Source organism: Haliotis rufescens, unplaced genomic scaffold (genome assembly GCF_023055435.1).
Source record: "Haliotis rufescens isolate VD_foot unplaced genomic scaffold, xgHalRufe1.0.p SCAF_13, whole genome shotgun sequence".
Taxonomy (NCBI): domain Eukaryota; kingdom Metazoa; phylum Mollusca; class Gastropoda; order Lepetellida; family Haliotidae; genus Haliotis; species Haliotis rufescens.
The window spans coordinates 8347971-8361317 of NW_025963813.1; the positions used below are offsets into that span (position 1 = coordinate 8347971).

At 43.0% G+C, this 13347-nt stretch overlaps 2 protein-coding genes across 3 annotated transcripts in view; both read right to left on the reverse strand.

Annotated features, from left to right (window-relative positions):
• LOC124149284 (D-glucuronyl C5-epimerase-like) overlaps window positions 1-13347 on the reverse strand; it is a 349514-nt gene that overhangs the window by 213774 nt on the left and 122393 nt on the right. The gene's annotated exons all lie outside the window — the stretch shown is intronic.
• Window positions 1464-3371, reverse strand: LOC125378849 (extensin-like). Its single transcript, XM_048394822.1, has one exon. The coding sequence runs from the start codon at window positions 3369-3371 to the stop codon at window positions 1464-1466; it is 1908 nt and encodes a 635-aa protein (XP_048250779.1).

Genomic DNA, 13347 nt, shown 5'->3' on the forward strand with positions numbered 1-13347 from the left:
ATATTAATGAAGCCATATTGAGAGGAGTGTGCAGGTAATTCTTTGCCTTCAAAAACAGCAAAAATAAAAGATGTTCAAATAAGATTGCTTCAAGATTTTTTCCTGTTGTAAATTTTAGATTAGTTAGTCAACATTAGTTTATCAGAAAACCTTATACATGTAATTCTGCATTTCATATCTATAAAGCTATTATACTGACATGACAAATTAATACCATCTTTTAAGCTCTCTCAACACCAATATATTCAAGTCTTTCAGAAATGTTTTCTGAATGTAATTCAATATAAGTAATCCAAAATAAGCAAGAAAATATAAACACAGAAGAATAACGTGACATCTAAGTCACCCATTAGTCTTTCTAATGCAAAACCTTCCGTGGTCTAGTGGTAGAGCGTCCGCCCAGAGAGCGGAAGGTCCAGGGTTTAATCCCCGGCCACGCATACAAAAAGACGTTAAAAGATGGTACTTGTTGTTATCCTGTCTGGCGCTCGGCATTAAGGGGCTAAAACAAGGACTGATCGGCTCGGAGTCAGTATACTGTGTTTGAGTGGGGTATTCATGTTAAACTGTGGCATGGTATCTCAGTGAGCTAGCACTATAAATCGGCATCAGTCCGGACTAGTACAAGCAGCCACACAAACACACACACGTACATGCACGTCACTATATAAGTGCAATAATCTTGGACGCGACGCTAAACCCCATTTCACCTCACCTTCTAATGAAAATGGTGCCATTTACGTTTTTCTGATGAAATGAACCACGAAGTGACCTTCAGTTACCGTTGCCAAAGTTTTAGCAGAGAGCGTTGTAATCTCTTGCTATTTATAAGTTTTTAAAAAGCTTGGAGATTAAATTTGAAAAATGATACAGAAAATTATCAAACATTTTTCATTTCACAATCCAGAAACATCCGATTCTATTCAGACATTTAACCAATATATTTTTAAGGCATTATTATACCTTCATATGTTGATTGGTAACAACAGTGAAATGTGCTCAAATTGAAAAAAAATCAATCATGCTCAGGCTGTAGGGACCGTTGCTTATAATTTCCATCACTGGATTGTCTGATATAGACACAATTAGGGCTGGGAAGGGTAACTCTGGTACCCGGGTACACACAGGACTACCCGGACCCATGGTTAATCACGTGATTAGTCAATTATCTAGAACTCTATGGTTACACTACAAGTCACTAATGTTCGCATTTCCTTCTGACGATGCAGCCATTCCTTCTGATTTTTCATTTGGTTGAATAAAGATATAACTTGATTCAACTTCAGGGTATGAATGACCAGATTGTTTAACACATGTATCTAAATATGTTTTGCCAGGGCTATGCTAACAATGTTCCATATCGGACATTTTAAGACATCTCCTGAGACCTACAGCGGGTACCTGGGTAGGCTCAGGTAATAGGGGGTTGGTACCCAGGTAGTAAATCTTGACTCGTCCCAGCCTTAGACAGAACTATTAATGAAGGATGGTAGATGGAGGAAGGTAGATGGACGATGGTAGATGGAGGACGGTAGATGAATGATGGTAGATGGAGGACGGCAGATGGAAGATGGTAGAGGTAGGATGGTAGAGGTAGGATGGTAGAGGTAGGATGGTAGATGGGGGATGGTAGAGGGAGGATGGTAGATGGAGGATGGTAGAGGTAGGATGGTAGGTGGATGATGGTAGAGGTAGGTTGGTAGAGGTAGGATGGTAGATGGAGGATGGTAGAGGTAGGATGGTAGATGGAGGATGGTAGAGGTAGAATGGTAGATGGAGGATGGTAGAGGTAGGATGGTAGATGGAGGATGGTAGAGGTAGGATGGTAGATGGAGGATGGTAGAGGTAGAATGGTAGATGGATGACGGCAGATGGAGGATGGTAGATGGAGGACGGTAGATGAATGATGGTAGATGGAGGGTGGCAGATGGAAGATGGTGGATGGAGGATGGTAGATGAATGATGGTAGATGGAGGATGGTAGAGGTAGGATGGTAGGTGGACGATGGTAGAGGTATGATGGTAGATGGAGGATGGTAGAGGGAGGATGGTAGAGGGAGGATGGTAGAAGGAGGATGGTAGAGGTAGGATGGTAGATGGAGGATGGTAGAGGTAGGATGGTAGATGGAGGATGGTAGAGGGAGGATGGTAGGTGGATGATGGTAGAGGTAGGATGGTAGAGGGAGGATGGTAGAGGTAGGATGGTAGATGGAGGATGGTAGAGGTAGAATGGTAGATGGAGGATGGTAGAGGTAGGATGGTAGATGGAGGATGGTAGAGGTAGGATGGTAGATGGAGGATGGTAGAGGTAGAATGGTAGATGGAGGATGGTAGAGGTAGAATGGTAGATGGAGGATGGTAGAGGTAGGATGGTAGATGGAGGATGGTAGAGGTAGGATGGTAGATGGAGGATGGTAGAGGTAGAATGGTAGATGGATGACGGCAGATGGAGGATGGTAGATGGAGGACGGTAGATGAATGATGGTAGATGGAGGACGGCAGATGGAAGATGGTAGATGGAGGACGGTAGATGAATGATGGTAGATGGAGGATGGTAGAGGTAGGATGGTAGGTGGATGATGGTAGAGGTAGGATGGTAGATGGAGGATGGTAGAGGGAGGATGGTAGAGGTAGGATGGTAGAGGTAGGATGGTAGATGGAGGATGGTAGAGGGAGGATGGTAGATGGAGGATGGTAGAGGTAGGATGGTAGAGGGAGCATGGTAGATGGACGATGGTAGAGGTAGGATGGTAGATGGAGGATGGTAGAGGTAGGATGGTAGATGGAGGATGGTAGAGGTAGGATGGTAGATGGGGGATGGTAGAGGTAGGATGGTAGGTGGACGATGGTAGAGGGAGGATGGTAGAGGTAGGATGGTAGAGGGAGGATGGTAGAGGTAGGATGGTAGATGGAGGACGGCAGATGGAGGACGGTAGAGGTAGGATGGTAGAGGTAGGATGGTAGAGGTAGGAAGGTAGATGGAGGATGGTAGATGGAGGATGGTAGAGGGAGGATGGTAGAGGTAGGATGGTAGATGGAGGACGGCAGATGGAGGACGGTAGAGGTAGGATGGTAGAGGTAGGATGGTAGAGGTAGGAAGGTAGATGGAGGATGGTAGATGGAGGATGGTAGAGGAAGGATGGCAGATGGAGGATGGTAGATGGACGATGGTAGATGGACGATGGTAGATGGACGATGGTAGATGGAGGACAGCAGATGGAGGACGGTAGAGGTAGGATGGTAGAGGTAGGATGGTAGAGGTAGGATGGTAGAGGTAGGATGGTAGATGGAGGATGGTAGATGGAGGATGGTAGATGGACGATGGTAGATGGAGGATGGTAGAGGTAGGATGGCAGTTGCATAAAGGTCCATGGTTAGGGGTGGGGTATGTGAGAGCTGGGCTGGGGAACAATGGGTACAGATACTAACGAGTGGTGGACACACAATTATACACTAACTAAATATTCCCACTCCCATAAATCATTCTGTGAAGACTACAGTTATAACATAACACCATAATTGCAGTTTTAAACTGTTGACAAGAGACATGTCTGAACCTGAACAAACAGCTGATTATTTATGGCAGACATCAAGACAGAAATACACACAATGGAACACAAACATTCCAGGATATTTGTCACCTCATCATAATCCATAATTATACAGGCTGCACGTGTCATATCCTAAAATTATACTCTCTCTTACAATGAAATCACTATGTTGCCAACTTCAATTCTAACATTAGCTGACATGATAAGTATTATCACAATCATCTGTGGTGGATCGCAACCCTGCCTTACTAACAAGTCCTATCATGGTTGACATGTGCCCTGCCTCAGTGCAAGTTACGTCATGGAAGTAAGTTAAGTGATAGACACAGTCCCCGAAATAAAGTCATGGCAAACGTCAAATAAAAACAAGTGTATAAGGAAACCCTCAAGTGTTTAAGGAACCTCTGAAAGTTGTAAAGGAAAGGCTGCTACAGCTGAGAAGGAGATGTGTATAGGCTGCTACAGTTGAGAAGGAGATGTGTATAGGCTGCTGGAGCTGAGAAGGAGATGTGTATAGGCTGCTGGAGCTGAGAAGGGGATGAGTATAGGCTGCTGGAGCTGAGAAGGAGATGTGTATAGGCTGCTGGAGCTGAGAAGGAGATGAGTATAGGCTGCTGGAACTGGGAAGGGGAGTATAGGCTGCTGGAGCTGAGAAGGGGATGAGTATAGGCTGCTGGAACTGAGAAGGGGATGTGTATAGGCTGCTGGAGCTGAGAAGGGGATGAGTATAGGCTGCTGGAGCTGAAAAGGGGAGTATAGGCTGCTGGAGCTGGGAAGGGGATGAGTATAGGCTGCTGGAGCTGAGAAGGAGATAAGTATAGGCTGCTGGAGCTGAGAAGGGGATGAGTATAGGCTGCTGGAGCTGAGAAGGGGGATGAGTATAGGCTGCTGGAGCTGAGAAGGGGATGGGTATAGGCTGCTGGAGCTGAGAATGGGATGAGTATAGGCTGCTGGAGCTGAGAAGGAGATGAGTATAGGCTGCTGGAGCTGAGAAGGGGATGTTTATAGGCTGCTAGAGCTGAGAAGGGGATGAGTATAGGCTGCTAGAGCTGAGAATGGGATGAGTATAGGCTGCTGGAGCTGAGAAGGGGATGGGTATAGGCTGCTGGAGCTGAGAAGGGGATGAGTATAGGCTGCTGGAGCTGAGAAGGGGATGGGTATAGGCTGCTGGAGCTGAGAAGGGGATGAGTATAGGCTGCTGGAGCTGAGAAGGGGATGGGTATAGGCTGCTGGAGCTGAGAAGGGGATGAGTATAGGCTGCTGGAGCTGAGAAGGGGATGAGTATAGGCTGCTAGAGCTGACAAGGGGATGTGTATAGGCTGCTGGAGCTGAGAAGGGGATGGGTATAGGCTGCTGGAGCTGAGAAGGGGATGAGTATAGGCTGCTGGAGCTGAGAAGGGGATGAGTATAGGCTGCTAGAGCTGACAAGGGGATGTGTATAGGCTGCTGGAGCTGAGAAGGTGATGAGTATAGGCTGCTGGAGCTGAGAAGGGGAGTATAGGCTGCTGGAGCTGAGAAGGTGATGAGTATAGGCTGCTGGAACTGGGAAGGGGAGTATAGGCTGCTGGAGCTGAGAAGGGGATGTGTATAGGCTGCTGGAGCTGAGAAGGTGATGAGTATAGGCTGCTGGAGCTGAGAAGGGGATGAGTATAGGCTGCTGGAGCTGAGAAGGGGATGAGTATAGGCTGCTAGAGCTGACAAGGGGATGTGTATAGGCTGCTGGAGCTGAGAAGGTGATGAGTATAGGCTGCTGGAGCTGAGAAGGTGATGAGTATAGGCTGCTAGAGCTGACAAGGGGATGAGTATAGGCTGCTGGAGCTGAGAAGGGGATGTGTATAGGCTGCTGGAGCTGAGAAGGTGATGAGTATAGGCTGCTGGAGCTGAGAGTGAGTGAGTTGGGTTTAACGCCGCTTTTAACAGTATTACAGTTATATCGCGGTGTGTCAGCTTAATATGGGAGGAAAGCCCAAAGTGATGCAGGTCTCAGACGTTTACCACTTCGGTGAAACCCACGAGCATGGGTATGGTGCTGACAAACCTAGAAACATAATCGGGGTGAACCAGGATTTGAACCCACAATCATAGGTTTCTGGCGTGCCCAAGGGACGCAACTATGCACAGCAAATCGCGGCGCCTTAGACGACTTGGCCACCCGTGCCCCCGCTGGAGCTGAGAAGGGGATGTGTATAGGCTTCTAGATCTGAGAAGGGGATGTGTATAGGCTTCTAGATCTGAGAAGGGGATGTGTATAGGCGTCTAGAGATGAGAAGGGATGAGTACTGGAAAGAACAAGAAAGTCATTTTTTTCAAATCACTAATTAGAGTTCACAAAAAACATCCACTATTTAAGACATTACATCTTGCAGTTGACCCGTGAACATCCGGGGTAGAATAGGTCTTCAGTGACCCATGCTTGTCGTAAAAGGCAACTGTGCTTGTCGTAAGAGGCGACAAACGGGATCGGGTGGCCAGGCTTGCTGACTTGGTTGATGTATGTCATCGTATCCCAATTGCATGTCAGTCACTGGATGGTCTGGTCCAGACTTGATTATTTACAGACCACCGTCATATAGCTGGAATATTGCTGAGTGTGGCGTTAAACAACAAACAAACAAACATATTGTAGTTGACTTTAATTACTTTAGATGATCCCTTGCCCATATTCAACCACAAACATGTATTTAATGTCTTTAATATGACTTAATGCTCTTATTGTAAGCATTGTGATTTTTATATTTGCATGCTGTCAGCTAAAACTAACCCCATGTTGACACTGCCTATGTGAAATTTAGGGAGATGAGCATGATGTTTTCAAAAACTGACAGACCGCCTCCGTGGTCTTGTGGTAGAGCGTCCGCCCGGAGAGCGGAAGGTCCAGGGTTCGATCCCGGGCCGCGTCATACAAAAAGACGTTAAAAGATTGTACTTGTTGTTACCCTGTCTGGCGCTCGGCATTAATGGGCTAAAACAAGGACTGGTCGGCTCGGAGTCAGTATACTGTGTCTGAGTGGGGTATTCATGTTAAACTGCGGCATGGTATCTCAGTGAGCTAGCACTATAAATCGGCATCAGTCCGGACTAGTACAAGCAGCCATACACGTGCATGCACGTCGCTATATAAGTGCAATAATCTTGGACGCGACGTTAAACCCAATTTCACCTCACCTCACCTCACCTCAAAAACTGACATATGACGGCTGTGATGAAAGAAATGTGTCATCACTGACATATTCCCCGCTATGCCAGAACACCTGTAGCTTTCAAAACTATAAAAAAATATAACAAATTTTTAATGTGAAAACTAGAATTCTTTGATAATTATTTTATGTGAAACCAGAAGATTCTTTGAAAATTATTTCATTCAATGCATTTTTAAAATTGGAATCTTCAAACAAATTCCAGTGAAATCGGATAATTGGTTGCAAGCAATGGCGGCAGTATTTTGGCCAAAAGTTACACTGAACTCTGTCCTGACTAGTGTGTCATCATACGAAGATGGGGAAGACAAATGCTCACACTATCAACCACTGGTTTGTCTGCTCCAGATCCAAAGTTACACTGTCGACTTCTGTGAAACAGTTGTAAAGATACATGATCATCCATCTGATGAGGAAAAGCTCATCAATCTGACAACTATGAGTGAGTGAAGGTTATCTTATTATTATTCCAGCAATATCACAGCAGCATGCGGTCGACAGCCTGAGCAACAAGCCAAGCCCCCTGTGTGAGATGACACACAATCCACTAGGTCACGCTTTGTAACACTCTGTAACACTCTGATTCCCATTAGTCAGCTCTTACAACAAGCATTTTTTTTTCTTAGAGCGATTGAGTCGGGTTTAACGTCGCTTGTAACAGTATTCCAGTTATATCGCTGCATGTCAGCTTAATGTGGGAGGAAAGCCCGGAGTGATGCAGGTCTCAGACATTTACCACTTCGGTGAAACCCACGAACACGGGTATGGTGCTGACAAACCTAGAAACATATTCGGGGCGAACTGGGATCGAACCCACAATCAAGTTTCTGGCGTGCCCAGGGGATGCAACTCTGCACAGCAAATCGCAGCGCCCTAGACAACTGGGCCATCCGTGCCCCCTCTTTTTCTTGGAGCCTGATGTACCAGATCCATATTATACAAGTGAGCACTAATATTTCTGAGGTTCATAACTGCTCCAATGATAAGTTGAAAATACTGTTTTCTTCATTGTTGTATTTGTTTGCTTATTGTATAAAGCCATACTCCAGCTATATGACGGAGGTCTGTAAATAATCGAGTCTTGACCAGACAATCCAATGATTGACATCTTTGCCTGATCACTGATCCTGTTTGTTGCCTCTTACAAATGCATGGATTGCTGAAGATCATTCCAACATGGACCTTCACAGGGTTGTAACTGAGAAAACTAAACTAACCTAAATATTCGCGAGGTTGACAGAAGTTTCCTCAGCACTTTTCAGGAATCACAAACAAAACATTATCTAATGGTTTTCCAGACATTAAGTCAAGGTGATCCACAATCTCAGCAAATCAATTTCCACTCATAAAAAGCACTTCCACCATAAAACAAGCAAAAAGAGCCACCACGGTTCAAATAAACCATCCACTCTTTTTGTGTAATTGCAACAAAATTAATTCTATTAGGATCTCTTAAAATTTGAAAAATATCAGAATGCTTCAAACGCCTTCTTTTCTCTTCCTTCCTGTTTCCCGAAGATTGTGTTCTAAGCCATCACGCAAGAGTAAAACTATCTTTCCTTGTCTTGGGATGTCAAGCCTTCACAATTAGTTGCATCTCTTTTTTCCTCCAACTAAACGTTTCACTTTATCTTTTCACTGGAGACAATTGCTTGAGCCTTCAATCCCAGAAAAAGTAGTTAACAGTGGCACTGACTGATTAAAACAGGGGAATTGTCAACATCACCAACAAAGTTTCTCACTAAAAAAACACAAATGCAAGAAATACATCACCAGTAGTTTGCAACTGTTACAACTGAAGTCTCCAACAGAAGCTTTTTATTTTGACCACAGAGGTATGAACAGTTGTGTTGACAGTAGCATAGCTGTGATCAAGTAGGTTTTAAGTGACCGATTGTATAATGGGAGCAAGTCAGGGTGTTTTTGCAGTAAACATCAATGATGAATCATTAACTCTGAAGACATGCACACAAACTTGTAAATAAAAACATTTATGCTATATGTCACTATACATTCACATTTACACCAAGCCTTCAAAGCAAGACACAATTAACTTCATTAAGACATTTATGACTTTCCAGAATTCTTATCAGAGCTGTTGTTTTATATCAACCAATTTGTCTCTCTCAAACCATGGAAAATTCAATATTTGTTTTTCGATAGTCAAAAAATAACTTCAAACTAATACTGTATTCGACGTAATAAGCGCCCAGGGCTCTCTCAAAATTAGGAATAGGGGGCTCTTATTAGAATATTAATTTGGTGAAAAAAACAGAGTTGAAAGATAAATTTCGTGGTTTATGCTGACAGCTTGAAATGTTTATGTAGGACAGATATATTTTTCCAGAATTAAATTCCCCATAATTAAGGGGAGGGTGTATTATACGTGAATAAATAAGTCTTGTGTACATTGATTAATTGGAAGGGGTGCTAATTGGGATTGTTCACTAGCCAATATATAAGCAAATATCGCCATGGGCGCTTTTTTGAGCGGGGCGCTTATTACGTCGATTACGGTAATCAAAATTTTGAAAAATTGTTGCAACACATATAAAACACATTCTAGTTATTCATCAAGAATCTGAAGAAAAACCTACATCCCTAATGACTTGCTGATCTGGATGAAAAGTAAAACAGAGCTTCACAGAATTTGGCCACATTGCAAGAAAATGGAGATAATCTTAGTGATAGCCTCATTATCTGTTTCGACATTTAGGCCTTGTCACGCCTTGGGTTCTTGGGGCAACAATTCTCATAACATACTTTTACATTGGCTAACATCAGTTATGATGCTGTTTTGTAGAAAGAGCCCAGGAGCTGAATTTTGTTATTGTCAATACCAAATATATTTCCAAAATAATCTTGACAATAATATGTGACAAGATCCCCCACTAAACTAACACTGACAAACTTCTTCAAACATTCATGTGAAAACAAAGCTCCTCAAGTGTTTTGTTTGTTTGTTTGTTTGTTAACACCACACTCAGCAATATTCCAGCTATATGATGGCAGTCTGTAAATAAACAAGTCTGGACCAGACAATCCAGTGATTGACATCATGAGCATCGATCCACTGATACTATGATATGTATCAACGAAGTCAGCTAGCCTGACCACCTGATCCCATTAGTCGCCTTTTACGACAAGCATAGTCGGCTTTTCTAGTAGTCCATAGTAGCATAGTAGCCCTATTCTACCCTGGATCTTCACAGGTGGCTCCTCAAGTGTTCGGCCTCCTGTACTTGGGGGTCAAGTTGCCTGGGGGTGGGGGAAGGGACTCACCCCCAGGCATATCCCTTGCCACAGAAATCTAACTGTTTTCAATGGAGTTGGATTATAATTGGCTTTCTATGTGGAGAGAGAACAGGAGACGGAAACAATCACTAAGACCCACTAACAAAACATGGGACACGTTTAATTGGACAAAAGTAGATTGTTTAGTTTCGCACCATGGAATTCCGAAGACGCCCTGAGTGGGACAACTGCATGGTTTCCACTTATTTCGATTTCCACAAAATGCTTGACAGGTTTTCTGAATAAATAAAACATAAAATCTTTCTGTAAGTGTCTGAGATGCTTATGATTAATAACATCCTGTGGAGTTCAATACAGGCATTGAGAATCTCCTGTTGAGGTAGACAATGACACATTCTACACAGAGCGTCTGACTGGTGGGAATACAAATAAAAACAACAAAACCCTTTTGCGCATCAGAAATCTCTGTTAAAAGCAGTCAGTTGTCGATATTCCTACTATATCATGAGCATGTTTTTATGAATCACTATCAAATAGTGAAGATACCAGATGTTTGCAAAATATCTGTTACGAATCCTGCCCCACCAGTAGCACCTGTTGCAAACACATGCACAGGCAAATCAATTGTACACCTGAAAAAACACAAAAACATAGCAGAAGTCAAAATAGTGAATTGTTTCAGTCATCATTTTTGTCACTGACGCGTCAAATTTAGAAATGTAAACCACATGTTTAAATAATTTCATAATGTTTTTGAGAGCTTAAATTTTTTAACCTAGATCAAACCCTTTTTGAGGAAGAGCTGTATGAAATCTTCCATTGTGCCTCACAAGTTGGGAAATGAAGCACCAAAGGCTGGAGCTGCTCGAACAATACTCATTTTAACGGGAAAGTTGACTCGTGGAAAGTTGACGTCAAAACAATCAGGCAAGTAAACAGTGGCTGAATCTTGTTCAGTGCTGGACCGCCTCCGTGGTCTAGTGGTAGAGCGCCCGCCCAGAGAGCGGAAGGTCCGGGGTTCGATCCCTGGCCGCGTCATACCAAAAGATGTTAGAAGATGGTACTTGTTGTTACCCTGTCTGGCACTCTGCATTAAGGGGCTAAAACAAGGACTGGTCGGCTCGGAGTCAGTATACTGTGTCTGAGTGGGATATTCATGTTAAACTGGGGCATGGTATCTCAGTGAGCTAGCACTATAAATCGGCATAAGTCTGGACTAGTACAAGCAGCCACACAAACACACACACGTACATGCACATCGCTATATAAGTGCAATAATCTTGGACGCGACGTTAAACCCATTTCACCCCGCCTCACCTTGTTCTGCCCTATTCCAACTCTACGAGGGAGGGTCGGGTGGGGTTGGCTGAAAAGTTCCGAGCCTAACTATGATGGATTGATTGATGGAGTTGGTTGCTAATAATTTTTCAACATAATCCCTCCAAGATCCACACATAACGATGCTGGAGTCTCTGAATCTCACTGATGTAGAACCCATCCTCCCGGTGGTATTCAACTTAATCCGTAGCAGAGATGAGATCATTATTTGCATAAAGTTTGGGAATATAAAACTAAAGATCAATAATATTCATACACAGTGAAAAGTAAAAGAAAAGATTTCCAGGATCCAATCCCATCTAACAATGTTTTTCAGATTTCAAAGCATACTCCCATTTATTTCACAACGATGTTAAATGCCGCTGTTAGCTGAAGTACAGTTTGGTCCTAGATCATCATGAATATAGGCTGACAAACCAGTTTTTGAGTGGTGATCCATGAAAACAGAGTACAGAGACACTCTATCATCCATTTCCACTTTGTAACCACTAAAACTCTGTGTGCTTCTGTGATAAATTTGAAACACTGGGAACCTACCCAAAACTCGTATGACAGGCTGCATCTTATGAAGTCACGCTATCCATAATAGTCAGCTTCTGCAACAGGCAGGAAGTGATGGTGACCTTTCCTGCTGGAGAACGCCCACAATTGATCCAAGGAAATAAAAAAGTACAGATATGGGTCTGCGTCAAAATAGGGGGCACGGGTGGCCCAGTCATCTAAAGCACCGCAGTTCGCTATGCAGAGTTACATCCCTTGGACACGCCAGAAACCTATGACCGTGGGTTTGAATCCCAGTTCACGTCATTGTGTTTCTAGGTTTGTCAGCACAATACCCAAGGCTGGGGTTTCACCGAAGTGGTAAATATCACTTTGGGCTTTCTCCCACATCAAGCTGACTGGAATACTGTTAAAAGCGGCTAAATTTGAAAAGGCCAACTTGCAAACTTTAGAACTTGTCTCGTTGGAAGGAAACACTTGAAACAACACCACACACAATGCTCTTCTAATTGTTCTTCAGACCTAGACACCAAACTCCACTGTCATTGCCTTAATAATGTGTGTCTGGCAGGACCGATTCTCTCCACCTTCAGACTATTGGCCTCCATGGTGACAATGAGTCAAAATGGCCACCGCTCCCATCTGCTTCCGAAATGACTTCTGAAGAACCACCTGCTCCAGTAAGTTAAAATTGGCCACATTAAATTTGCTTAATGTTTTTTAAAGTCCAACAAAGGAAACCCCTCTTTTAGTCTGCCCTTACGTGTCATGTCCAAATTGCGGAAACAATCAATGCCTTGCTGTCCTATGTCGGCCATAGATTCATGGTTTAGCAAATTAGCTACATTACTACTATCTCTTGCTAAGTAACACGAAAAAAATGCCAGTTCACCTACACATTTAATTTTGTCAACTGGCTGAATAAACGTTATCTCAAGTTCCCAATTCTTCCCTGACATTAATGCAACAAAGATGCATTTTTTACACTTGTTGGTTCAAACGAAGGAGCTGTTGTCTGGATTCCGTGACAGACATCTTGTATCACTTTTCCTTGTTCTTGCATGCCTTTGTCAGAAAAGTAACTCCCAAAAGGTCATTGTTAAATTGGTTTAACAACAAGTCTCCTAATTTTTTTGTAACCATTTCTGTGAAAGTAACAGTTTGATTAGGTAAATTTAGATTCGCATGCTGTCATTCATATTTAATAAAATAATTGTATCACTGAGGAAGTCAAAATTAGGCTTTCTAACAGAGTCAAGATTTTCACCAGGAATTTCATCATCTGTTTATTATCAGCTTCGCCTATTAAAATAGTAATTTGAGACAAATAGAATGTTTCCTCAATCACATGTTTGCCTCTGGTACCCTTTTTAATGTTCAAACTCCATGTATCAGGTGAAGTGATGTGTTAATGTCGATCATTATCCAAGTTTTAGAGTTATTCTCAAATCTCTATTCATTCTGAGCAAATTTGATTTAGTGTTCTGACAAATAAACACATTTCCT

Excerpts from the sequence above, each read along its gene's own strand:
- LOC125378849 (XM_048394822.1), bottom strand. The coding sequence starts at position 3,371 with ATGGACCTTTATGCAACTGCCATCCTACCTCTACCATCCTCCATCTAC.